Below are 27,826 nucleotides of genomic sequence, written 5' to 3'. Positions count from 1 at the left end.
CATTTAGAAAAGAAAATCCACAGGACGACATATTGAAAAACAGTGGAAGTTGCCTTTATTTCATCCAACAGAGAAACTGCTGCGACCTCAGAGTAAACCACTGAGCAGAAACTAACATTCACACTGAGCCGCTGAAACAATGACTGGCAAAGTGGCGCAGTAAGGCTTAAGGACGCCTCAGACACATGCACACACACACACACCATACACAAACGCAGTCGCACACTCCATACACAAACGCAGTCGCATACACAAACGCAGTCGCGCACACCGACACACGCTTTCTCACACACGCACGTCGTCGTCATTTACATCAGCTATCTCACACCTCTATTGCTGCTTGGGCAGCAGCCTCATCACTATCCCTCTAATGTGGCCGGTCAGAGGTGAGGGCTCAGGTAACCTCTGCTCCCTGCTGTTGCCTTAAATGAAGGGCTATTTCAGGGCTAAGAGGTGACATAACACAGAGACCATAACCGTTCATCTCCATGGTACATCTCTAAGCAACTGGAGCCCCAGCAATAACACTGCGAGGCCAGCCGTGGGCCTGAAAGGCAGGCCTGAGGGTGAGTTTGGGGGGAGATCATGCTCTGGCCAAAAGGAGGGCAAGGAGGAGTAGGGCATCGGCCGGGAAGATGATGTATTGGTCACTTGGTAGAGCGTCGGGTGGGCTCAGAGGCAGTGGGGGGAGGAGGAGGGCCACGGCGGTCTAGATCTTCGATGTAGAACATGATGAGCTTCCTGCGCTCCTCGGGGACACACTCCAGAATGAGGTACCGCTTGTCATTCTGAAGGATCTTCTCCACATCCTTCAGGTGCTGCTCAGACTCCTGGATCAGTTTTCTCGACCTGACGGGAAGAGAGGACGTGAGACAGGGAGAAGGCACTGATGTGGTCTCTTAAATCTCTTCATTAGGTACAATTTTATATCGTAACAACAAAGTCACTGTGATTGATTGTGTCTCACTTTGACCGGTTTCATCAACAGTGTACATTGATTACCGGTACATGTGCAACAAAAAACGCTTTCTAATATTTTAACTGCTGTTATACACTTCTATTGCCTTAGTGAGTGTACACACCTGTATGTGATGAACTTTGTCTCCTTCAGCAGGGTTCTGAAATCAGCTTTGGCTGTGATGTACTTGTCTTTGATGTAATCTTCAAACTCCCGTTGTCTCTTCTGCAAACACACAGATTAACACATCAGACACAAAACTCAGATGAAATGGATGAATGGATGATTAGAGCCTAATTCAACTCACCATAAACACCTTTAAGACAGACAACAAATGTTGATCAATTCAGAACCGGTGTTTGGATTTTATGAACAAGAAGCCGGCCGATGTTGGGCTGATGAGCTCATAGTTTTGGTCTTTCTAGATTTATTTCAGTTTGTCTTCACTAACCAGGAAGAGTTCTTTGCTTCTTTATTTTTCATCATTCTACTTCCTGAATTCTTGCAATGTAACTAGAGTGCGCCTCAACCCGTCACGAGAGTCACAAAACTCAAGCATAACAACATGTCTTACTCTGTCGCTGGAGGAGAACTTAATACAGCGAGGGTCCTCCTTGATAACCTTCTTCACCTCCTTCCATGTGGTTGTCAGAGTGATCTACAACACCAACAAATAAATCCATTAATAAGCTCATAAAACGAAACAGGAATAAAGTCGATCATATTAATTGACAAAGAACAGAAATGGACATGCCATCAACTGCTGCAGAGTGTTTTGTTCCTTCTTGCCATGCTGGTTGTGTGTGTCGGTGATCATACAAGAAAAAAACAAATGGAGACAAAATTAAAAGCTTCGTACAGATGACTGGAAACTTTTACTGCTTTTTGCACCTTTTTACTTCTCACCATGCTGGTCTCATCGAGTAGCTGCCTGAAATGTTCTTTCTTCTTCTTGGCCAGTGCTTCTACGTGTTCGTTAAACAGCTTCTCCTTCTCCTCTCTCTCTAGCAGTGACGCCGACTCCCAGCGATGGTCTTTTCGAAGGTTACGACGAGTGTCTGACCATGTTGCGTCTGAAGACCGTACCTGAGGAATAAGTGGACAAAAAAACACCAGTCAGCCTTGTGCGCCCGCTGACATACTTGCATTTCTAAAATGTTCAAAAATGATTATTTCTCCGTCAATCTGATCAAATTTGGGAGAGTGAAAAATGACCAGTGATGCAAAAAAGATTAGGTTTTGATGAAAATTCAAATAATTCACTTATTTTAATGACATTATGGGGAAATAAATACGCTGCAGAGCACCTCACCATATCAGACATGAGCGCTTTGAAATGCTGGATGGCCTCCTCCCTTTTGTGCTGCTCTCTCTCTCGGTCGATCTCTTTGGTCTGCTCTGATCGAGCCTTCTGCACCTCCCGCTCCCTCTCTCGGAGGCTAACCTCGATACGAGCCTGCCGCTCCAGCTCTCGCTCCTTGTCGAGGTCCACGCTCTGCGGAGGAGGACACACGAGGTCGGCATCAGTTTTGTCATGCGATGTCAACAATGACGACCACGTACGAAAACGGAGACGTGAACTCGTTTTTACTCAACAGGAATTGATTAGCTCCATGTGAATGAAACCCGTATATGTTGTTGCATAGTCCTGAAATAATACAACCTAAGTTCACAGCTGCTGTCATGCAGATCACATGTCACTAGCACATTCATATCAAAGCCATCATCCACCATGAGGAGAACGGCTCATACCTTGGCTTGTTTCTCCATGTACTGTTTGAAAAGTTCTTCTCTGAGTGCGGAGCTCTCCACAGCCTTGTATCGTGGGTCGGTCTCTAGCCTCTCCTTCACTTTGCTCCACCGATGGCCGACCTCGATGTGCTGCTCACTTAGGAGATCATAGAAGTCTAGCTTCACCTGGGAGCAAACACAGACACACACATCAAAACATGGAAATCTGTCCAAAGGATTTACCATCTGCAGGACCTGCAAGGCCTCATCTCATGGTCAACTGACCTCTTTCACCTAAATACCACCACAGTCGTGGTCTAGAGAGATACCATGCATAGACATTATTATGTGAGCGGGTGGTACCTTCTCTCCTCTGGACTTGGAGTCCTCTTTCTCTCTCTTCCTTATAGCGGTGATGAATTCCATGAAGATGGCCTCCCGGTCCTTCATCTTCTCTATGGTCTTAAATCGCGGGTCTCGTCCGTGCTTCACTGCAAATTCACTAAACGTTGTTCTGTAAAGATTTTTGGGGGAAAAAATGATTAAAATACCAATACCATAATACATTAAATACTAATAATATATTGTGAAATTAAATATTGTGAGTAAACTCCCAAAAGGAGAAGAGGATTGTAAAATAACTGTTCCATAAAAGCATTTATCCGTTTCACTCGCACTCTGAAATAAAACAGAAACGTCAGAAAACCTACTCTCGCAGAACAATGTCATAATAAGAATAAAGTTAGAGATAAATACTGCTGCTCTCTTTTTAAACACAACAGCTGGCCTGTTTCTTTACCTTGGTGTGAACTTTGCCTCCTCCATCATCCTCCTGAACTCGTCTTTGGCCTGCATCAGCTTGTTCTTCTTCTCCTTCCTCTCCTCTTCTGCTCGTGTCTTTACATACTGATCGAACACCTGAAGAAGACATAATCACAAAACTGGCACTGAACGATGGAAATAAATGGCCAGTAGGTGGCACAAGACTGAGAATGAGTAACAGTGTGGGGGGAGAGAGAAACACATGAAAGAGAGAGAATCTGAACCTGTTTCCTCTCTTTTGGGTTGAGCAGAAGGTAGCGTGGGTCAAACACAATCTTATGAAGCTCTTTGTCCCAAGTCGAGAATGCAGATACCTACATGTAAGATAGACAATGCATTAGGAAGACAGTCCAATATCAACTTGTATATATTAAAATAAAATAAAAAATGTTGTCAATGTAGACGAAAGAAAAACCCATAAAACTTAAGATTACTATGTAAATTGTCACATATTTGCATTACCCCTCTCTCTAGCAGCATTTCTCTGAACTGGGTCATCCGGGCCTCGAGCGGCACTACAGCTCGTTCTCTGGCAGCTCGGAGCTCGGCCTCCATTGCTGCTTCCTTCTCAGAGTCCGCCTCCTTCACCTCCTCCTTCCTGAGGGTGAAACGGCAAAGGTCAAGAGAGGTGGGGGGGAGAATGAAGTAGAAAGAAAGCAAGGAAAGTACAAGAGAAGGTTTCAGGAAGATTGACGATATATTTATGAGAGCCATAAACTATTAGGTACAGCTGAGGAGCGAGAGTGAACAACATGCAGCAAAGGGCTGCGGGTCGGATTAGAACCCGGGCCGCTGTGGTCGGGACACCAGCTTAGGACATGGAGCACCCGCTCTGACAGGTGAGGTACTGGGGCGCCCCGGCACTCTAGCAATAATTAAAGGAGACACGCATGACTTACTTCCTCTTTTTAGCTTTGGTTGGTTCCTCATCCTGATTTTCTTCGGAAGCAACGGCTAATTCTGGCTCCTCTTTATTGACACCTGAACACAGACACACATATTAAATGTATCATTAACGCCAATCAAACAATTGGCTTATATTTCACGATTATCATAAGAGCTGCGCTGAATGCCTTGGTCACTGACTGTGTGTGAAGGAGCGTTTGTCCACACCTGTCTTCTTGCCGTCATCCAGGCCTCTCTTGTGCGGCGGCTCCTGGATGTGCTTGTCGACGTCCGCTCGACCAACCAGCTCCTCGGGCCGGTCCCACATGGACAGCCGTGTTGTGGGGTTGTAGAAGAACACGCGATCATCACCCGTCCACACAACACACCTGATATTTAAAAAATTAAATTAAAAAAGGCATTAGGTTGATTGAAATAAAGTAGAGTAGAGTGATGGTGGGGGCTGTGTGTGCGTACCATGGCGTGCCAGGGATTGGGTTGGTGGCTACTGGTCTTGCTTTCTGAGCTGCTTTTTCCTCCTCCGTCATCTCTTCTTCTTTAGGCTCCTTGAAGGCGAAAATCAGTTGTCATTACTATTGCATTCATACTATCAAACAATATCTTTACTATATTCTTTTATTTTGTGTGTGATTTATTTCAGAAGTGTGTCCTTCATTATAGTACATGTAGAATAGTAATGTGGTATAGATTATGAGCAGTGTAAAGCATTTCTTACACCAATGGCTGTGAAGGAGGTAATTTGTAAGTTACTAGTCTCAATCTACGACTAGTAACTAATAATGTCAAATCAATGTAGTGAAATTAAAAGTATAATATTTCCCCCTGAAATGTAGTTGGGTATAAGTATAAAGTTACATAAAATGAAAACACTCAAGTACAGCACAAGTACCTGAAACGTGTACCTAAGTACAGTACCTGAGTAGCCTAAACGTCCTTAGTTATGTTCTGCTAGAGCACAAAACTGTTCACAAGAGCACAAAGTTCTTCACAGCTCTAGCCTCTTAAACGTGCACTCAAAGTGCACCAGATTGAAGCATAACATTGTAAAATGTGCAGCAACAATGCACCTTGGAATTAAAAGATTTGAGTTGTTTTTTTGTACAATCAGGTAATTCAACCAGTCGCATACCTCTTTCACATTGTTAGTGTTTTCTGCTTTGTTTTCCTCCTCCATCTCCATCTCCATCGCCTCAGCTTCCTCCTGGGCCAGACGCTCCTTGAGCCGTTCTGCTTCTTTCTCTGAAGACAGCGTGGAGAAAAGTCAACACACAAACAGTGAGGTAACTACAAGAAGTGTAGTGTAGCTCAACAAAGGCAGCTCGTCAATCATCAATTCTGCCAGGGCATCATCTTCTGGAAGTGTAGCTGCTGCAAGTGACCCTGGTAAGTCTTAGGACAGACAATGTTGGATCGGAGGTAAAGCTTGTCTTACAAATGAGGTGTTAATGAGAAGAAAAGCAAAGTTGGTAAAGCTTTTAATAAAGGTGATACTGGAAACTAACCCAACCCAGCACCCATCACCCACCAAATCCATTTATGTTCCACTACAGGCCTTGCAGATCATCTCATCATGTTGGAGCTGGCAAAGATATTGTGTGTGTGTGTGTGCGTGTATTGGTCAGCAGTGCCTACCTTTTTCCACCAGGGCCAGTGGTTTCTCCCAGGTGGACTCCAGTGTTCGGTTGTTGTAGTAGTACATCTTCCCATCAGCTGTTTTGTACTCCGACCACTCAGGGAGATGCAACGCGCCGGCCATGGAGGCGGAAGCTGCCGAGAGAGCCAGGTGTGGGTGCATCATGGAAACTAAAGGTGGGCCCATGCCAGGAAGCATGCCTGTCATTAGACAGAGAGGGAAAAAACAGACCGGGATTGGTGGGGGCTCGTCTTTCTGTCTTTGTCAAGTGGACTATACTCTATAAAAGGCATTTGTTTGTACATTAATTTGTGAAATGTCATTTCCCAGGTGAGAAAGAGAGAATACAACTTAAAAAGGGCTGCCCCTCTAAACCATTTGCTGGGTCATCTAGAGCAAGGGTGTCAAACATACGGCCCGCGGGCCGGATGCGGCCCGCCACGTCATTTTATGTGGCCTGCGAATCCGCCAGCAAAAATAAATAAAAAATAATTTTTTTTAATTATTATTTTTTTTACAAAAAAAAAATATATATATATATATATATATATATATATATATATGTAAATAATAATATATCATTTTTGATCTTAAATGAAAACGAAAACAGCAGGGTTGTCATATTTAGTTTGATTGTAAAAATACTTTACAGACAAAACGGATTAAACTCATCAGACCAGCTGAGGTGGTGATGTCATCAAGTAAGCTGCTGTTCCAATTGTCTGTAGGGCTGCAACAACGAATCGATAAAAATCGATGAAAATCGATTATTAAAAGAGTTGGCAACGAATTTCATTATCAATTCGTTGTGTCACACGATTAATACGCCACTTAATAAGTCACGAAGAAGTTTGAGTATGAAAAAAAAAGTTGAGTTGAGCCATTCGCGCCGCCGGTGTCGCCGGGGGCTATTTGTGTTCATTCGCACTGGATGCGCCGGAGAGGGGGCGTGGCTTATCGCCCTGAAAGCCGTTCAACTGTCCGCCATTAACCATGGAAAAAATAACCTCTATTTCTGCTTAGTAGGTGTTATGTTAGGAGTAGTTACATTTACACCGTCTTACATTTACAACCGGCCCTTTGAGGGCGACCGTGATGCTAATGTGGCCCCAGAGTGAAAATGAGTTTGACACCCCTGATCTAGAGGATTCGATTATTGGACGAGTGAATAAAAAATTAATATATTATAATTTTGTGGAAGAAACGGCTCAAGTCTAAAGAACTAATTGACAACATCGGCCACATACACAAACAAACAAACAAAGCAGTGACCACACACACACAACCATGCCACAAAGGAAGACAACACACAACCACAACATGTAGCCCGTACTGCTATAATCCTACTGAATCTCTACTTGGTTAAAGCAGCCAGCTAGCATTATGGGAACCAACAAAGGTTTTAACACGTTTCCATTCACCAAGCACACGCCTCAAAATGACTGATCCTAACAATCAACAGCTCAGCCACATCTCACTATGTCTCTCATTTACCAAGAGCCAAACAACTGGACAAAGTACATTCATCATTTAGTGAGAGCTGAATACTCTGTTTGCACCAAGGAATCGTTTTTAAATCCTGCCACTGTAAGAGTGCACTATACACCGGATGGATCATGTTCACAGCATTCACCACCATGACACTGTTTGAGGGTTCCCATAGATACCATGTGACTCATAGACACCATTCACTACCATGCCTTCTACTGTAGATCTGAGATGAGAGCGGCTGGGCGTTTACCGTTGGGGCCGGCCTTTACACAGGGGGCACCTACTATCTGCATCATTGCTACACCTGCAAGAACAATGGACAAGCAAGCATCTGGGTGAACACAGCAGGACACTGGATATGAGCAGTCATGGTTTGGACTGTGCCTTATTGTTACGTCATTGTTATGACACTCATGAGCCCGTAATGTAATTAGACGTGTTGGGAATGAGCACAGTGTACATTAGGTTTACAAAATAGGATTCATTTGGGGGCTATTGCTACATTAACAATTATGATGAACAGAAAAAGAAAGAAAATTATAAAAGAGAAACAAGTCACATCTCAAGTAGTGAATGCATAATATTGGAACACCACAGATCTAAAGTCAATCAGGAAGCTCTCCGTCAGATATTTGTCAACTTAATAACAATCATCCCTAATCTAAAACGATCCCCGTCTGATTGTAAGTCGGACACTTCGTTCACAAAATACACAGGGAGAATTAACAAGAATTTACTTTCATCAAACGATGTCAAAATGAGGGACAGAGAGGGGAAAAAAACAAGGAATCAAAGACGACAAAAACACAGAGAACAGAAAAGAAAAAACATGAAAGCAAACACACAAGTACATTTACATGAATTCAAGCCACTGCACTCAAGACTTGTAGATGTTCCTATAATCCTCCTTCCTGTGATAACAGCGAGAGTTGGAGTCCACTGGCTACCTTCTGTTTTTTGTCGTAATCAATGTGTACCCACATTGCTGAGTTTGTTTTTTCACAGAGACCGTAAACTGCATATCAGTTGTCACAAAACTACGCTAAGGAGCGCATTAGCATCAGCGTAATGGAGTAATCTTAACTGCTTTACTTACTAGCAAAAACACACTTTCTCCTCGGGGTGTCGCGGTCAAATTTTTGTGGCCCTTACATAATAGATATCTGCTGATACCTAATCCGTTATTTACGTTTACATAGCAGCACCAGATCCATGTATTGACTAAATATTCATCTGGCACATTGAAATAACAGGTGTAGCCTACGAAATGTGGCCCACCATAGTGAGCTATTTAATCCAAATTCCAGAGAGCCTGGTTCAAAACTGTTAAAATTAACAACTTCAATTATTGATCTGATATGGATGAATGTGTAACAGAGACATAATCCGTGAGAGAGAAGACGTATCACTCTCAGCCTGGATCGGTCCCCTGACTCAGGACATCTCTAATTTCAACATGTCAGACTCAAAGTTCTTTCATGCAGCCTGACCAATAGATCAGCAAGATAGCTTATCGCAGTATTTTACCTGATTCCAATGTATTTAAACAGCAGTCCCTCTTATTAGCAGTGATAGCAGCAGCTAGATATTGTTTCTAGCTCTTAGTCTGTAGGTCTTACCTGGCAGAGGGATGTGCATGCCCGGCAAGGGCACCCTGAAAGGAGGCACCATAACAGGGGGGAAGGAGGGCATGTTCACAGTGGGCTGGCCCACACAGTGAGGCAGGCCTGCAGGAAGCATCGGCATGGTCTGCAGTGGCATGGTCTGCATCGGCATGGTCTGCAGCGGCATGGTCTGCAGCGGCATTGTTTGTAGCGGCATGGTCTGCAGCGGCATGGTCTGCAGCGACATGGTCTGCAGCGGCATGGTCTGCAGCGGCATGGTCTGCAGCGGCATGGTCTGCAGCGGCATGGTCTGCACCGCCGTAACCGGGGAGGGCACCGTGGACACAGTTACCACAGTGACTGGAGATACAGCAACCGTTGAGGACACTGTGGCAACAGGGGACAGGTCGGCTACAACAGTGGCTTTTGGATATAAAAACACAAATAAACAAGATTTTCATTGTTGCTGTAGTGTGTGTGTGTGTGTGTGTGTGTGTGTGTGTGTGTGTGTGTGTGTGTGTGTGTGTGTGTGTGTGTGTGTGTGTGTGTGTGTGTGTGTGTGCGCGTGTGTGTGTGTGTGTGTGGTCCATATTAGACTGTGACCGTACCTGCGATGGTCACAGAGGGGGAGGGGCTGGTGGAGTCTGGACTGGAGGCGAGTGTGCGGGACAGAGCTGTGGACGGGGCCTGAGTAAAGGAGGCTGCGGATGTTGTGCTGGCTGTAGTGTGACTGCTCGAGCTGGCAGCTGCAGTCACCCCAGCACTTGGACCCGACCCCGCTACAAGAAGAGGGTTGAGTTCAGACTGCTGGATGATCTTCACACCATCCGGTTTACTCCACGATGACTCTCTGGTCCTGGCGTTGTAGTAATATGCCTTTAGAGGGGATAATGGACAAGAAAACACTTATTAGGGAACTAAAAGTAACTAGAATATATTTATCACCCATGTATATAGTGGCAACCAATTTTGTTGATTATATTGACATTTAATTTGAAGTTATACCTTGCACATCTGCTTACTAAGGAAGATTTATTCTAAAATGACTTAGTTTAGAATGGCAGCACAATATCCAGTCCAATATTAAAGTGGCTACTTTAAGCAGTGTGCATTTCTAGTTTTCAAAAGCTGCAAAGTTGCAAATGCAATCAAGTGATTAGCACCATTAACTCAGTCGTCTATCTAAAGTCTCATATCATCAAAATATTATCAACAACAACCCCCAGTAATACCAATAATGTCTCTGTCTTAAGTGTTATATTCAAATGTACTTTTGGAAAAACTTTAAAAAAATGTAAAAACATGAATCATTAATTCATTTTCCAGACAAGTATAGGGGCCCCACAACGTGCTTACATGTGATCTCGAGCTTACCTTTCCCTCGGGCGTCTTGTTCTCTACCCAGATCTCCTCTGTAGGGTTGAGTGCAGGGGCTCCAGATGCCGGAACGGGGGGCATCCCAGGTGGAAACAGCATTCCTGGAGGAGGAGGCAGGTTCCCCATGGGAGGGGGAAGGAATGGAGGTCTCTGCAGCAAAAAGATAAAGACCCAGTATTACATTTTCAGACTTTAAAAGGAGTAGGGCTAGGAATATACATTGACCAATTAGAGTCCTCCCTGGTGGCCAGATAGACAAGCATTCGACGATTTAGCCAGCAGACGGCACTTAAAACCTCTGAAGTCAAATTAGGAGTTTCAAGTCATCAAATTGTATCATTCAAGACAGAATCACACAGTGAAACAGATTATTAATAGGTTTGAGTCATATTCCTCCTGGGTTCTGTCTTGTTCTAGGAGCTAGTACTATTGGTATTCATGCCAGAGAGCACTAAAGCGTTCTTTAATGTCAATTTCTTTGGAGACTCTGCCTGCCAAATGGCTTCACTAGACTAGCATGGGACGTATGACATTTTCATGTAACAATTACCCAGGCCAAAGTAATTGCGAATCATGATATTGACCCAATAATCAGCAAAATATGCGTACAACTCGTCAAACAGAACTAAAACATACTGGAATCATGTTTTACCTTACATTTTGTAAATTAAAAAAGTATTGCATCACAGATAGGACAGATATTTTGTTAGTGAATATTTCTTTTAGTGAACAACCGCCCGCATAAATAAAGGGTAAAAAATAGCAACATTGTGTTTTCTTATGTTCTTTCCTATCACAATCCACGATAAAATCCGATATCGTCCTATTCCTAGACGAATTTGAGTCTTTCTATTTCTCTGTATTAATGGTGTGTGTAACATCACTGCAGGCAGAGTTAACAGTCTACACTTCTACAAAGAAAAGCATGCATGTGGGCAACAATTACCTGTAGATGGGGGGGTCCAATGGGTGGAGGCATGCCTCCTGGAGGTGGAATGGGCGGCATGTTGGGGTCAAAGGGTGGACGTACAAACGGGGGTCGCGGCGGGGGTCCCCTCATCATCCCAAAAGGAGGTGGTGGCGGCCGCAGGAGTGGTGGTGGGCCTCGTAACACTGGGGTCTGGGCAGGCGCAGGTGCAGGGCCGCGGAACCGTACTGCCTGCTGCACCATTCTAGCACACAACACAATATCAAGTTACAACCAGTGTTGTAAGTGTAGCATCAACAAAAACCCTCTGATAGGAGCACTTTGATCAGTACTAAACTTGTCATGCTGCAGGTAGATATAATGCTTTAAAGTATCCAACTACAGGTACGGCTGAGCATCATAATTCATATTATGCCATGTCCAACCTTTTGCTACTTAAGGCTCATTTCTGATGGTTAGAACAGAGAACCAAGTGCACAAATGAAAAATAAACATGGTTTTGTTTTGCTATAGTTCTGCTGATGTTTGTACAGTAAATGAGCTGGAGAAACATGACGTGTGATGTTTATGGAGCATTGAGGTGTAACGGAAGTATTGTTACTGTACGTTGTGTAGCTCGGAGGTGTTTATTATTCCACATGTTCGTTATGGTGATATCCCGTTGGTCATGGTAACGTTACATGCTGAGATCATAAAAAAATCAAACACTCAAGATACTCTCGTTTACTACTAACTAGGCTGACGTTAACAGAAAGCCAGTCCATTCAAAACACTGAATGGACGGAGTTGTGTGCCCCTGCTTACTAATTAATGTAGCATAGCTTAGCTAGCTGGCTATTGTACATTAACATGTGAGCACAGAACGCACACGTAAGATAGGAGCCGTGTCCGAACACACATTGGGGCCTGGTGAAGAAGGAAGCCTGGTGAAAGAGGAAAACATCTGGCCATGTTTGATCTGGCTGCCTGTGTTTACCGCGTGCCACGAGCGGAGAGCAGAGACGAGCCGCTTGGCAACACAGGCTAGTTAGCTAGAAGCTAGTTAGCTAGCATGGCTACATGCAGAAGTAAGACCACTGTTCATCACAACCTCTCGACCAAAGCTAATTCTACCCAACTCAGTATGCAATGTGGGCTTTTGGTTAATAGTACACTGCGCTCATATTCATATAGACACATTAGCCGCTATTATCTGACCTGTTGTCGTTGAACCCGATAGCCTCGCTGTCGGTCTGCTCCGCCATTACAGGAAAATGTAACCACTCTCTTCCTGGAAACGCCCCTAAGCGGTTTCTGCTTCTCGTATTCGCTGAGCTTGGCTGTCAATCATAGCGCAGACCGAGTTCTCTGAGCTCTGATTGGATGGTGGTTTTCTCACAGTGGTTTGGCCAAGCAATCACTGGGTCTTGTTCTTCATATGTCTTTGTTTAGCCCAGACGCAGGGTGTTGTTGATATTTAATTGGACTCTTGATCACGACCACTCTCTGCATAGCCCATTCATTTCTCTCTCTGCGGTGCTGGGTATTTTGTATGCTGTGGGTATTTTGTGAGTCCATTGTTGTGAACAGTGGTGGAAAAACAACAAACGTCCTAGTAGTAATAGTCTACGATAGGGGAAAACCACTGCACTGTTTTGGGATGTCCTGTATTCAAAAAGGTACTTGCAAGAAAGTCAAATCCATAACAAAATCTGCATGCTAAAACCTTAAAAACATAGCAGAAGCAAAATATTAACATCCACTCATGAACAAAGTTGTCTGCCAAATTAATGTAATGTAATCTTTCTTGATTGGTTTACAGTGGAATTGTGTGTTAGACAAATTAATGTAACATTCAGTGTGTAAAAGTGAGAAATCTTGCTTGAAACAAAACACGTTCTACTTGCTGCTGCTTTAAAGAAATCTAAAGGAAAAAAGTGTTTTTGCATGTCTGTGGGATACTGTGGGTTGACAGTAAAAAGAAACATTTAATGCTTCATATTTGCTGTAATTTATGAGTTATCAAAATTAATTCAGTGCATGGAGTATATGGAAGGTGCATTGAAGGATATAAACCAGCTCTCACACATCGGCTAGCTGGAATACTTCACTGAAGATGCCTTACCTTGAACGGTCAATCCAAACCCCGGAGTGGAGGCCCATTTGATGACATGGGGTAAAAAATGGGTACTGATGGTAGCCCACTGTGTGTAGGGCATCATGGTGGGATATGGATACATGCTGGGGCCCTTCAACTGGGACTGAGGTGGCAGCACTGCCTGTGAGAAGGAAATGCCAGGGTCTTGTCCATGCTCCCTGCCCTGAGGATAAACACACTTTCTTCTTCTGGGGGCGGAACTCGTAATCTGGTATGATATAACAAAGCAGAGAGTCAGAGGTTCACCATCCATACCAGAACAGATTAAAACTGAATACACATCCTACTGTATATCTGCACACAGGACTTCAAGTAAACGCGCAGTAAATGTTCATTATCCTCTCATCAGTATTGTCCATACCAGGGAATTGCTGTCTATGCATGTATTTCAGTTTGTGAGCCACTTCATAGTCGGGCCTCTTCTGCTCCTGACTGAGCTTGGACCACTCACAGCCCAGCACAATACTGGTGTCTATCATGTCGGCTCCAGGGCAGATTTTGCGAAGGGTGTGTTGGCGGTGGATATGACACACAATAAAAGCATTTGGTGGCCGTTTAATGTATCCATTCTTGTCTTGGCCAGACTGCTACTGCTTCAGATCTGAAGAGGACATTTGGGGAGACTGATTTGTTCGCTCACAGTTATAGAAAACATTCAGAATTACACACAAGGTTTGTGTTACATTATTCATCACTTATTTAGACAAAGATTCCCGTAGTAATCTGTAAAACAACAAAAATGGTTTACAGCTAAAATACATATGATAGCCAAAACACCTAATGAAATGCTGATTCTTTTTTCCCCCGCCTATCATTATTAAACATTTTAGGGCACAGATCTGTGATGATTTTGGAGTTCTGTAATTAAAGCTCACATAACAAATGCTGATTGCAAGAAATTTAAGATTACCGATTCAAGGAGACCGATATCCACCAAACAAAAGAAAATATTGGAGATTACACACTAAATCTCAATAAAAACTCAGTTGTTTTTTTGACTTCATGTAATAATGATTTTATTTTAGTATCTCATGATTTGAACGTTACAATGTCACTTCACAATTGTAATTTGATTTAGTATCTCATAATTAGGACGTTTTGATTGATGTTATTCCAAACATTTCATCTTTATTTTCCTGGGTCTCTGCCTCCGTTCACATCCCAGCAGGACTACCACACACGGGCCCGATGGCATACTGTACCTTCCTCCGTGGGCGGGATGGTCAAGCTGGTAACCGGACCATCACCTCCGAGTACGGGTGTGAGGTGGACTGGATCTGGGTTCAGGGGTTCTCCAGCTGCATCCCGTGGATCAGATTCCGCTGGACGTGACCGGAGATGACCAAAACCTGCGCACACCACATGGCCTCAGTTGGAACAAGTTCTGAATTTGAAGACGGGAGATTACCACCGATATCAATCTTTTCCAACAAACTATTATTATTACAAGGCATATTATATTGCACATATCTATTATACCATACTATGCTATATCATACTATATTATGTTAATATGTTATACTATCATATACTATGTTTTGATTTTGGTATCGTAATACTGACACTGGGTCTTATTACTTAATCACAGTGTGTTATTCAGGTGTGCAGTGCTTACACTTGATGCCATTAATCACACCATGTCACTTTACCTCTTAACTGTCTTTTTGTGCTCTTGTGTAGTTCATTCTTATTTCCATTTATTACATTTCCGTCTTTGTGCTGCTACATCAACTAAATCCCCCCTCTGGAGCTCAATAAAGGCCTATCTTATCTTATTAATGTACATTTTATTTCCCCATGAAGATTGTCTGGTTTTATTTGTCAAAGACTTCCATGCACTACCAAGAACACAACTCTGGAGGTAAATACATTTTGTAAATTTATTACTTGGTTCAAAAGTTGTCAAAACTACATTTCATTAAGTTGAAAAAATACTGGAATCAACCCCGGAGCATGATGCAAAAAGCCTACGAGGAGATTTAATCTTTAATGTTATCATTTAATTTCAAATGAAGTACAGAAAATATAGAGTACAATCAAATGAAACAAGCTGTACCAAAAAAAATAAAATGAACATGGTTCCCTTCAACTAAATTATGTTATTAGTAGCTCCCGTATGAACATAACCTTACAAGTAAACTAAGAAAAATATTAAACTCATAACTATGGAATCATTCCTCAGAGTAACAAAATAAAGATTTGGTCATTTAGAGTGCAGTGCCTCAGGAAATGACAACAGGCTCTGCTTAGCTGTGTTTGCACATCAAACTGAGAGAACTATACCCATACACAAAGTCACACACACTCATTTACTCTTTTCTCACACACACTTCACTCTAGACCCCCAACACCCGTGAGATCGATCTCAACCTTAGAAATCCTTTATTAAAACTCAGCTAACGAAAGAAAATGTCCTCCAATGTGTGTAATCCATGTGAGTATTTTCTAGTCCAGTTTGTGAGGTGCACCAAGAGACCACCAAGAGAGCTGCAGGCAGAAAAATGTTTGCTGGCAAAAATAGTTTGTAATTAAAAGGTACATTGCTGTGTTGACCCACACATTGAGAGGGGAGCCACTGCCTTCAACACGGAAGAAGTATAGAGGATTGTAAAGTTCAGTCTTGTAGATGGTGACCATCGTTGACTCTCTTTTCCCAAAGCCTGTTGGCAAATACTGAAAACAACCTTATTCTGTACCTCTATCCATAAACAGTGTGTATGAAAAAGTACAATCGATAGAAGAGATCTATGTGGGTCAGAAAGCAATGCTGAGATAAAGTCACGTGTCCCACAACATCATGTCTGAAGCAACAGGAGCATCAAAAGAAACTATGAATGACTAGTATTCAACATAAAATACTGACTGAACCTTTTATCAGGCATTCATCTGACAGAGGCATCCAAAATGGAAAGTAGAGGAAAATTGTCACTTTTAACTGACTAATTATTGTAATATAAAGAGCCCAACAGTATTTTAGGGACATTTGTTCTGAGCAGTTGAAGGTTTCACTCATGTTGTCTTTTAAACATCAATAAAACTGTAGGTGTCCTACTTTACATTGACTTACTGAGAACTGCTTCGGGCCTGAAGAGGAGCGGGGAGGAAACGGATGTAATATGCAATTCATCCACTGAAATATGTCTCAAGAATAAATACCACGATGCAGCGTTATCTCAAGGCAGAGACCCATCCTGCCCTCTGCTGGAGGGCCAGAGTACAGATTCAGTATGCACCAGCAGCATTATGTTACCGTTCTCTCTGGCAATAATGTACTGGCTTACATTTTACTGTTAAGTTTGGTTGAAATGATTCATTTTATTGTAATACCTCAGGTTAAAATGCTAAATGAAGGCAGCAATGCCATTTTTATTGGAGTTAATCCTACTGATTGATTCTCTGTACATTTACAGAGAAAAAAACCTTTTGCAGTGATTCTTTGTAATGGAGGACATACTGTAGTTCATATATAAAAACAGCTAAAGAGGAGCTTTTCCCCACAGGAAAGTAATGACTCGCGGCTGTGGGTTGACACCTTCCCTGCTCTTCAGGCGTCCTCCTGCGTGACATCATTCCACACATCAAATGGGTGAAGGGCAGCAGTGGGCACTACCCCAAACCTCCAACATCATGTCGACAGACTGGCATAGTGAAGGATCACTGGCGCCAGCAGAAGCAGAGAGCGAAACATGCAAGGTTGTCTTCAAGTACAGCAGTCCTCTGGTTCACACTCTCAAAATGTCAGACATGCACACTCACACACATTTGCACTCCTTCATTTCCCAAAGCTGCCAAAGTTAGCGAAGGCATCCTGTTTGGGTGGAACCACGGCTGGGGTGATGGAGTGTGCTAGGCCCACTCCCATGCCAGCCATAATCACTGGAGTGGCCATGCCCATATTCATGCTCATGTTCATTCCCACCATGCCTTGGTTTACAGGAATTCCCCCCATCCCCATGGTCATTGAAGGGGGCATACTCGATGCCATTGATGCAGGCATGTCCATCGTCATTGCATTGCTTGCCATCATGGGATAGGCTGGTGGTCTGCTGGGTGTAACGTGGGACGGGGAGCTGAGGTTCAGTCCTCCGAAGCTCTGGGTCAACAGGCTAACCGGAGGTACTCCTGTGCAGACACATATGGAGAGGGAGGAGTTAATCCACTCTGTTTGTTCAGATAGTTACACTCACCAGTCTAAAATGTTTACGAGATATATATGTGTTTAGAAATATATAGAAAATGAATCACAGTATTGAACATAATACCTTGTTGCTGCATGATGTTGTTGAGCGTGGGCGGTGTCTTCGTGGGGTTGAGGCCTGCTGAGAGGAAGTCCAGACTGATGTTGACGGAGGGGTCAGACCAGGTTGACCCTAATGATCCTGGACCTCCAACACCAACCTTCTGCTGTTGTCCTATGGGCTGCTGAGAGGTCATGCCTCCCAAGCTCTAAAATGAATTACAAAATATTTTACACAAGGAATATAGTTTTTCCTGAAAAACATACCGTTAAGAACACAAAATTAAAAAATGAAAGCAATTAACAGCCTCAAACTGGTTTCTAACTCTTAATATTTATTGAAATTTGGAATAAAACACGTTCTTTAAGGGTGCACTGAGATAAAGCTTTGATTCGGTTTGCAACATTGCTGAATGAACCTTTCACATTGCTCTTTTGATCCGGGTCTCTTTATTGCAGATTTTCACAATAAACAAATCCATTGCATCTCATCTAACCTCCTACTTAGCCCTCCCACCCATCAGACCTGCACCACTATTAACTGGACCATTTAATACACGTTGTTAGCTTCTGAGTTATTCACAATCTTCAACATTTTTTTAGATTTTCATACAGTTTGAGACAAGCTCGTCCTCCCTGTGGAATATACCGTACCTACCTGTTGGGAGCGAGAAAGGGGCATGGTTGGCATTGATCCTGGCGTTGCACCTCCCAGAGAGAAAGTCATGCTCTGAGAGGCACTCAGTGTTGTATGTGGATTGGTTAGTTGATGGTTGACTCCGCCCATCAGGTCAAAGAGCTCGGTAGAAGGTGGGGCAGTATTAGAGGCCGGGGCTGCGGTGGACTGGACGCAGTCAAACAGGTCAGTGACGGGCTGGGAGGGACCAGAGCAAGACGAAACTGCTGTATTGGCCGAGAAAGCGCTCCAGTCCCCAAATTCTCCATTTCCATTGGGTGGTGCGGCAGCTGGCCACAAGAGAGTTGTGATGTGTTTAGTTGTGATTGTAACATTCATCTTTTGACAGGAACTGCAAACAAAAAAAATCTAAATACATTTTAAAAGTATGTATTAAATGGCTTTTTTCACGGTGGACTTTCACTCTTAACCCGTTTGGTTCACTGGCGGGTTTGCCCAGTTAGTGCAATCAGTGGAACCATCTTGGTCCAAACGGAGTCTGGTACGGTGTGTTTGTGGTGTGAAAACAAAAAGACCAAACTCAGGAGAACTAAGATGAACCAATGTATAATTTTCCCACTTCGTCCGAACCAAATGAAACGGACTACAAGAGTGAAAGCACCTTCAGATGAACACAGGAAGAGCTGAGAGAGGCAAGAACAAGTTTACCAGCGGAGGTTGGGAGGCTGGCAGAGGCTGCAGGAGAGGAGAAGTCTGCAAAGCCACCTATCAGGTCTGAACTGCCACCTGGATGGAAGGACACACACACACACACACACACACACACACACACACACACACACACACACACACACACACACACACACACACACACACACACACACACACACACACACACACACACACACACACACACACACACACACACACACACACACACACACACACACACACACACACACACACACACACACACACACACACACACGTATGTACACATGTAAGAGTGACACAACACCACCCACATTTAAAAAAGAAAAAGAAAACACCTTCTTGGCCTCCATTTCTTCCATACCTTTGTGTGTGTAAAAGTGTGTAAGTACCTGTTGCAGTGCTCTGATTGGATAAAGGGTCAATCACTAGCAGGTCAGCTAGACCGCTACTGGAAGACTGCCTGACTGATGACTAAAGACAGAAATAAAAAGACAAGGTGATTAAATGTGTACTCTTTAAAATGTATCCCACATTTGGAAAAGTGTGAGTGTGCGTACCTTCTCCTCTGGGCTCTTGTCTCCAGTGTAGTGGGCTGCAGCACCGAGGTCCAACGCCTTGCTGCTCGTTGCTCCGCTGCGTTTCCGCGTGGTGGTGGTGGTGGTTTCTGTTGCTTGTGTGATTTGGATGCTCTTTGTTGTGACGGTTTCCTCCTCATCTTTGAACTCGAGGGTTTCCTGCCTGCCGTTTCTCGACGCTCTGTCCTCCTCGTGGTCACTAGAAGAAGCAGCGTTTTGTTGCTTTTGCAGTTATTGTACATCTGTGTGTGTGTTTATGTGATGGATAACCCAAGACAGTAGAAAGTAATGTGTAGAACTGTGCAGGAGGACATGGTACGTTTACCTGATTCTGTCGGGCGAGTCGTCTCGTTCCTTCTTTCTGAACTTGTTGAGTGTGTCGTCGATGGTGCTGCCGATCTTGTCACTGATCTCTCCGAGCTTCTCGCTGAAGGGGAAAGCTCCTCTGCTCTTATCCCAGTCCTCATCCCACTTACTGCGATCCAACTCATTTGCTGGACGGAAGAACAAAGAAAAGGACAGAGGGACACAGAGAGAAAGAGAGCGAGAGCGAGAGAGAGACTTTTGAACATGAGCAGCTTCACAAATATCCACCAAATCATACTTCCGGTAGTTGATACATACAAGCTCTTAATTCCCGCTGAACAATGTTGTGTAAAAATGCCGATGTATAACAAATATAAAACACTAAAACCAACAATAACATTAGAGCTGCCGCTAAATAATTATCATTTTGATCATTTTTGATTCATTGTTTGGTCTATACAATGTCACTCCTAACACACATCAACACATTGTAGAAGTTGGACCTGGAAAATGTTTTGCATTGCGTCAACTGATCAATTTAAATAATATCCTCACACACCAACATCCAAAGTTAGGATGCTGCTCTGTGTTTCAAATACTTGGAGCCATTTTTTGGGCTCTTGTGATGCGAGCCATTTTTTTGACAAACCAATATTATAAATTCATCGTTATTACGGGAAATTCAAGTTAGATAGAAAAAGTCTCCCGCTTGCTTTACATGTGGTCCTTCCTCTAATTCATTTTAAGTCCTCTGGGTTTGGATAGGGAAAGTTATTATTAGCATTTTAATCCACATCTGACAGCTGTCAAAGGAGATGTAGTGAATTACTTACAGGTCTTAACGTTGCCTTCTCCTCCTCCACTTCCTCCACTTCCTCCTCCTTCTCCTCCACTTCCTCCTCCTCCTATACTGTCAGAGGAGACTCCAATGTATTTATCTTTGTTCTTTTTGGCTTTCTTCCTCTCCTCTCTCAGTCTGTCATCGTCCTGGATGAACTCGACCATCTCCTTCACCTTCTGACGCACATTGATGCCCTGATCCTTCCCATTCTCATCTGAACACACACACGCACACAGAAAAGTAAAACAGGATGACTACTGGTCAGACTTTTTGACATTTGTTGTAAATAGTAACTTTGCCGACATTCTGACCTTTCATCTCATGTCACCCACTGTGTAAAGGCAAGGTGTCTTTACAATGAAATGTCAGATAATTCATGACATTTGCAGAGATATTAAATATTAAATTCCTCTCGAACCATTCCCAGGTCAAAATGTATTTTTGTATGCAAGAATGACCAAAATGAAATGGAAGTTTCACCGTGCGCACTGTATTCATTCTCCCCAGAGGATGAACCCGTTCTATCTTGGACACTTTAAACCAGGGGTCTCAAACTCCCGGCCCGCCACGTCATTTTATGTGGCCCGCGCATCCGTCAGCAAAAAAAGAAGAAAAAATCTTTTTTTTAAGTTAGACTTGATAATAAAAATATCCCCATACTCGAAATTATGAGATAGAAAGTCGAAGTTATGAGATAGAAAGTCATAACTATGATAGAAAGTCAAAATGATGAGAAACACAGTCATAGAAGCAGCTCTTTGGCTGGTTACTGTACATTTGACATGGAAATGTATTGTGAGTACATTGAAGACTACTTTAAACTGTGAATGCCGAGAGTTATTGAACAATATGTTACGAGTAGTTACATTTACAACCGGCCCTTTGTGGGCGACCATGATGCTGATGTGGCCCGGAGTGAAAATGAGTTTGAGACCCCTGCTTTAAACGTAAAGAATAAGAAGAGAAAGAGCGAGCTAATTTTGATTTTGATTTTGAGACTCACCAATCAAATTGTAGTTCTCTAGAGACCGCAGGTCGTAGATGTGTTCTCTGGCACTGGTGACGACTCTTTCAGACCCGTTCCTGATCAGATAGGCCAGCAGCAGTAAAGCCTGGAAGAGAGAGACAGTATGAGACGTGATAAGAGACCATGCAGGGGATGCAACCAGAACCACTCAGTGAGCAATAATCTTTACTCAACTGCCCCCTACTCTTAAACGCATCTTAATTATGCTCTAAAAAATCCAAACAAATTCATTCTTCCTAGGCTCTTGTATAATTTAACACATTTGCATACAAGTCTTATGAGTATGTGGGCAGGATTCAAGAATCTAGTTGATATGCACTGCTCTGATCTTTGCGCTATACATATACAGGATTCATACATACATTGAATACATACATACATGTATACATTATTGTATGTAAGATAAAAAGAAAGCAAACCAGAGAATCAGTAAACCTAAAAAGTGTTGATCCAGTCACTCGTGTAAACACTGGAACCCATGTGGGTGTCTGACTGCAGGAACAAAGGCAAGGCAAGGCAAGGCAAGTTTATTTGTATAGCACATTTCAACAACAAGGTAATTCAAAGTGCTTCACATAAAACCATTAAAAGCATCAAAACATAAGGCAAAAGAAAAGGAGATTTAAAAACAATTAAGAACATTCATTAAAACATTAAAAAACAGTACAAGAAATAAAATGCAGTAGTAAAATGCAGAAATGCAGGAAATTGATTAATATATGAATTGAATGTGGTTCAATTAAAGGCAGCAGCAAACAGAAAAGTCTTCAATCTTGATTTAAATGAGCTGAGGGTCTCAGCAGACCTGCAGCTTTCTGGGACTTTGTTCCAGATATGTGGAGCAGAAAAACTGAACGCTGCTTCTCCATGTTTAGTTCTGACTCTGGGAACAGAAAGTAGACCGGTCCCAGACGACCTGAGGGGTCGGGATGGTTCGTAAGGTAGCAGCAGATCAGAGATGTATTTTGGCCCTAAACCATTCAGTGCTTTGTAAACCAACAGCAGGATTTTAAAGTCAATTCTTTGTTGGACAGGAAGCCAGTGCAAAGACATCAGAACTGGAGTGATGTGATCCACCCTCCTGGTCTTAGTGAGGACTCGAGCTGCAGCGTTCTGAATCAGCTGCAGCTTTCTGACAGACTTTTTACAGAGACCTGTAAACACACCGTTACAGTAGTCCAGTCTGCTGAAGATAAATGCGTGGACAAGTTTTTCCAAATCCTGTTGAGACATAAATCCTCTAATCCTTGATATATTCTTCAGGTGATAGTAGGCTGATTTTGTAATTGTCTTGATATGGCTGTTCAGGTTGAGGTCTGAATCCATAACTACACCTAGATTTCTGGCTTGGTTTGTGGGTTTTAACATCAGTGACTGAAGTGACAAAGACGCCCTGAGACTCAGCTTTCCTAAATCCTGATAAAACGGTACAGAACTGCGCTGCACAGTACAACACGACACATATACAACACAAGCACACACCACCTGGGAATCAACCGAATACCTTGTAGACTCGTCTCCAGTTTTTCTTGTTATCCTTCAGCATCCTGGTCCACAGCATGTTCATCACCTCTGGGAACTGCTCGTACATAAAGGTAGATCTACACACACACAAACACACAGTAAAACATATTATTCTGCTTTCGGTAATCCAAGTGACCGGAGCCTCACTTGTCTTCTGAACAGAACTATTTTTTCTTCTAAATAAAACACCGTGTGTCTAATAATAACATGGTTTACCTGCTATCTTACTGATAACCTGCATGTATTTGCGTGCACATAGTGAAATTGTGTGTGCGTGTGTTACACATACTTGGCTATTTCTCCCATTAGCTGACCGGAGGGTCCCCAGGGGTCGTCATTGGTGGCCTCTCTCACCTTGGACTCGATCTCCGAGTAGTTCATCACCACATTAGTGCTGTTGACACAAACATAAATTCCCTTCATGGTTACTCCGATAAAATATCTGTATTACCATCAATATTTCAATTATATAAAAGGTGAAACCATGTGGCTTTGTTTTATTGTCATTCTGTTCACTTATTGTGATCACAGAGCTTTTTATTGTCAGTCTTTCGGTCCGTTATCAGCTGGTTATCAGCAGATATTCTGTGCCGATTCCCTTCACACTCCACTTGTCCCATTTCCAAAATACAGACACCAAAAACACACACATGAATATATGTACACAGTAGAACACACACAAATTCAATGAGGGTGACTCTGAAATGACAAACAATCCCTCTGGCTAGCAGAGCGTCATTATCATGTCTAACTTCTACACAACAGATGTCTACCTACTGCTACACATGGCAACCCCGCACTCATGCAGCACAAACACACTAAAGCAATAACTGTGGAAAACAGGATTACCACAACGACAGCTACATTCATGCAGGTGTCATACTACACAGTGAAATCAAGTAAGACCAGGTGAATCTCAGCTCTCTGAATTATGAATGTCTTGACCACTGCACTTCAAAAGGACAGGCATGCAGACACACACACACACACACACAAGCATATTCACATGTTTAGGGCACAAAGGGTGACACAAGGGTGAACACAGCCAAAACACCCCATCAGCAAGGTCTGCCTCCTGCACTCTTTGATTTTGTGTTCTCCTGTGTGTGCGTGTTGCATATTTTGGTGGGCATGGCTTGCGCTACAGACTCCTGGCAACAAAACCCAGCCAAAGCACTGCAACGTGAAATGCATCTCTCTCTGCCACGACCGTATCTACTACTACTTCAGCCTGCCACTCCTTCTTAAACCGGCCTTTTCCAATTTCTGCTCCCCACGTCTGCCAATCTCACGTTCCCATCATCACTCTTTCATTCCGCAGCACCTTTCCTCTCCGTCTCTTTCTCCTCTGAGCTCTGCCATCCTCCCAGCAAAAGAGAATCAGAGGCACCTTCAGTACAGGAGCTGCCCCTTTGACGGTGTTATTGTCAGCAGATAAGACTGACACAGACAAGCGAGAGCACCATAATAGCGTGACTCTCAATCTGCAGGAAAAGCAAGGCCACTGCTGCCAGCTCTGTTAAGGTGGATCAATAATAGAGTGTATTCATCAGGCCCAGCCAGGCACATCCAACAGCTGATTGGTGTTTATTACTCCATCTAAAGCTCTGTTGAGCTCGCCATCTGTGCTACCTTTGCACAGTGTATTCACTCGTCTTATCTCCTTTCTTAAGTCTATTCACTCATCTTTCCTTTATGCAACGTTCGTCTGTCTAGTTACTCTTTCTTCCTTGTCACATTTGCAACATAATTGGTCCTTTAAAGAGCGGAGCCAACAGGAGACTGGAGAGAATGTAGGGTCTCAAACTGTTAGCAGACAGACACACAGGGATGTAAATGTGGCAAATAAAGACATGATATGAAATATAAATGACAGGATTTAGACAATATATATGTCAGAGTTCATCAGCATCCCTATCCCAATGAAAAGATGCTTTTGGCATGCTGTACCCTCTATCTAACAGTAGCCTGCATTTAACCCTGTTTGCACGATTGTTATCAAAATGCAAGTGCACACTAATAACCCAAAGGGAGCTGAAACCTTCAAGTAATTATGCACCTAATGTGAAAAAAACACAGTACAAGATAACGATAATTGAAAAAGACAGCAACACTGTAAGTTCATGGGATGATAGCTTGCTGGTATGTTTTGTGTTAGAAAATAAACTCCATGGCCACTTTATTACACCTATAGAATCTATGCCTTTACAAAGCTTATAATAGTCAGTTTGAGTGAAAACTTAACTACAGGAGTTAATTCAACTACACTGTGGGTTCATGAGGTTGTTGTTAGTAGTGGTGTTAAACTCGACTGTATTAGATTGAAAGGTATTTCGAATATTCTTCCCCCCTCATGTAAAACATTAGAAACACCTCGAAATATTATGCAGTGCAGTTCAACACCACTGCAAACTACAACCCCAAAAACACAGAACTAAATACATTAATATCTCTCTTGACAGTGTCCATCAAAACTGAACATTGTTATCTTTGTAAAGTTAGAACTTATGTTAGTTAATATGTGCTTATAATTTATTTACACTACGTAATTGTGTATCACGATATCTCGAAATATGATTTTGTCACGATAAGATTCCACCATTTTGAATTATATTGCCCAGCCATATGTTGCACTATAATCGATATCAGTCCAAGACTGGCCAAAGCACTAGATCATAGATCAGAAAACAAACACAAGACAAACAAACTACTTAAAGGAAGCTCGAGGGTTATTTGCTCAGGAAAAAGACTCAGATTCACAATGTTATTGCAGATTCAAGTCAAGGCTGTATTGATGAAATTGAGGTATAAAGTCAATCCCACGTGAAACTGACAGAGATTAGAGTCAGTGTTTATAAGAAGTATCTAAAAAGTCTGTTTTTATGAGTTACGGGTGCCCTTTAAATAAGTCAACATAATGACTAATGTGTATATAAAGTATATTTGTGAGATTAGTTTGAACTGAACCAACATTAACGACAAGAATATCATATTTATATTATGTTTATGTTTTTACCTTGGTCCAGTCTATTTCTGTGTACGTAAACTGAGAGCAACAACAACAACATGGTCCACTTCCTTATATGTGTACATATACTCAGCCAATACAGTTGATCCTGGTTATTGTTACTCTATGAAACATATAATGACAGCGTCCTTTGTCAAGCTACTTAAAAATGATTTTATTGTATCTACCATAGACCTAACGTTAGTCCTCCGGATAGTGACACCATCATCTTCACAAGTTGTTTACTTGGTTATTAAATAAAGGGACCAGTTACCAGAAACAGGTGTACTTATATACTATATATTGCACACTATACTTATAATAATAGATATCACAATGAAGCATGCGCAGTCTAGTGCTCAGACAAACAACACAACGTAGATTAGAAGGACACCAGCATTGCACTACAACAGTATGGTCTGTTTAGCCGACCAGCTTTGTTGTCTTAGCTGGGCTTCGTTGAGACATGTTTGGTCGCTAATTGATTGGAAATGTTCCATCCACAAACAATTATCTTGCCTCTTAGCCTTCCATCATCAGTGCTTAGCTCTCTACTCGGAAAATAATGTCAGGTGGATGCACGGTGGAGGTAGCAGGCATCACCAGGCTGACACAGGGCGTGATTCTGCAGCAGCACCAACAGAAACAGTACACAGAGCCGAGATGGGCTCCTCAATGCTAGCGGAATTAGCTAACTGCACCGCGTTCGTTGTGGCTCGTAAATAAATGAATCAACAGTGTGTGATATTGTCTTTTTCCCCGCCCCCTGTATGGACAAGTGATTAAAAACGCACGATGGTAGAAGCCACCGTAAAGCACTCGTCTCTATTTATGCCACAAGGTTGAAGGTTGGCAACTAGCCAGCTAGTCGGAGCTAACAGCTGAGGGGCTATCGCCGTGACGTCACGGCCCTGTATCCGTTGCTAATGCTGCCGAGCTAACGTTAACCGGGTTAGCATAGCAGCCACTCAGCTCCACCTGCTCCTCGGTACTCACGCTTTGTCCACCAGCTCTCGGACTTTCCACATATTCAGCATCTCCGTCCGGATACTGCGGGCTCGCCGCCTCGATGGTGCGTCGCCCCGTGTCTCTAGGCCCCCCCACAAGACAGACGAGGTGTCCGGTTATCCGACGACAAAATCCCCGTTACTCCTCTATTAGCTTCCCGTAGTAACAGCGGCCGCTGCGGTTAACGGATCGCCCCCCCAGTTGCTACGGAAACGTCTTTCTCCGTCTACGTCACGGGAGCGTCGCGATGTTCACTCACAGCAAATTGACGCACAATGAACGTGCCTTGCTCAAGGACGCTTCCGTATGGGGGATATTTGGGGCCAACGTCTTAGACTATTTTATTCAGATCTCGAGTAAAGA

At 43.0% G+C, this 27,826-nt stretch overlaps 2 protein-coding genes across 4 annotated transcripts; both read right to left on the bottom strand.

Annotated features, from left to right (window-relative positions):
* Window positions 1–38: 38 nt before the first annotated feature.
* On the bottom strand, window positions 39–12,730 carry tcerg1b (transcription elongation regulator 1b (CA150); the record flags this gene model as incomplete). Of its 3 annotated transcripts, none has more annotated exons than XM_079283934.1 (22): window positions 39–849; window positions 1,083–1,183; window positions 1,533–1,616; window positions 1,713–1,751; window positions 1,865–2,044; window positions 2,271–2,453; window positions 2,711–2,875; window positions 3,053–3,203; window positions 3,489–3,607; window positions 3,736–3,825; window positions 3,974–4,109; window positions 4,411–4,492; window positions 4,598–4,785; window positions 4,874–4,962; window positions 5,547–5,656; window positions 6,050–6,250; window positions 7,792–7,845; window positions 9,161–9,532; window positions 9,754–10,021; window positions 10,520–10,672; window positions 11,469–11,694; window positions 12,648–12,730. In XM_079283934.1, the coding sequence occupies 22 exons, from the start codon at window positions 12,692–12,694 to the stop codon at window positions 648–650; spliced, it is 3,240 nt and encodes a 1,079-aa protein (XP_079140060.1). In that variant the 3' UTR covers window positions 39–647. The 3 variants fall into 3 exon arrangements, with proteins under 3 accessions (XP_079140060.1, XP_079140061.1, XP_079140059.1); XM_079283935.1 differs by having other exon boundaries at window positions 4,625–4,785; XM_079283933.1 differs by lacking the exon at window positions 7,792–7,845 and having other exon boundaries at window positions 12,648–12,694.
* Window positions 12,731–15,606: 2,876 nt separating this feature from the next.
* Window positions 15,607–27,617, bottom strand: LOC306788553 (clathrin interactor 1-like). The gene is made up of 12 exons (XM_079284119.1): window positions 27,452–27,617; window positions 23,738–23,842; window positions 23,429–23,525; window positions 21,901–22,009; window positions 20,890–21,111; window positions 20,076–20,244; window positions 19,733–19,949; window positions 19,565–19,646; window positions 19,170–19,247; window positions 18,483–18,790; window positions 17,850–18,033; window positions 15,607–17,709 (listed from the first exon to the last, which is right to left on the bottom strand). Exons 1-12 carry the CDS (start codon window positions 27,490–27,492, stop codon window positions 17,360–17,362), a joined length of 1,962 nt encoding a protein of 653 aa, XP_079140245.1. The 5' UTR covers window positions 27,493–27,617; the 3' UTR covers window positions 15,607–17,359.
* Window positions 27,618–27,826: the final 209 nt, after the last annotated feature.

The sequence above is a fragment of the Melanostigma gelatinosum genome (genome assembly GCF_949748355.1).
Source record: "Melanostigma gelatinosum genome assembly, chromosome: 14".
Lineage (NCBI taxonomy): Eukaryota > Metazoa > Chordata > Actinopteri > Perciformes > Zoarcidae > Melanostigma > Melanostigma gelatinosum.
The sequence above is the reverse complement of the archived record's forward strand: the minus strand, read 5'-3'. Positions and strand labels throughout refer to the sequence as shown.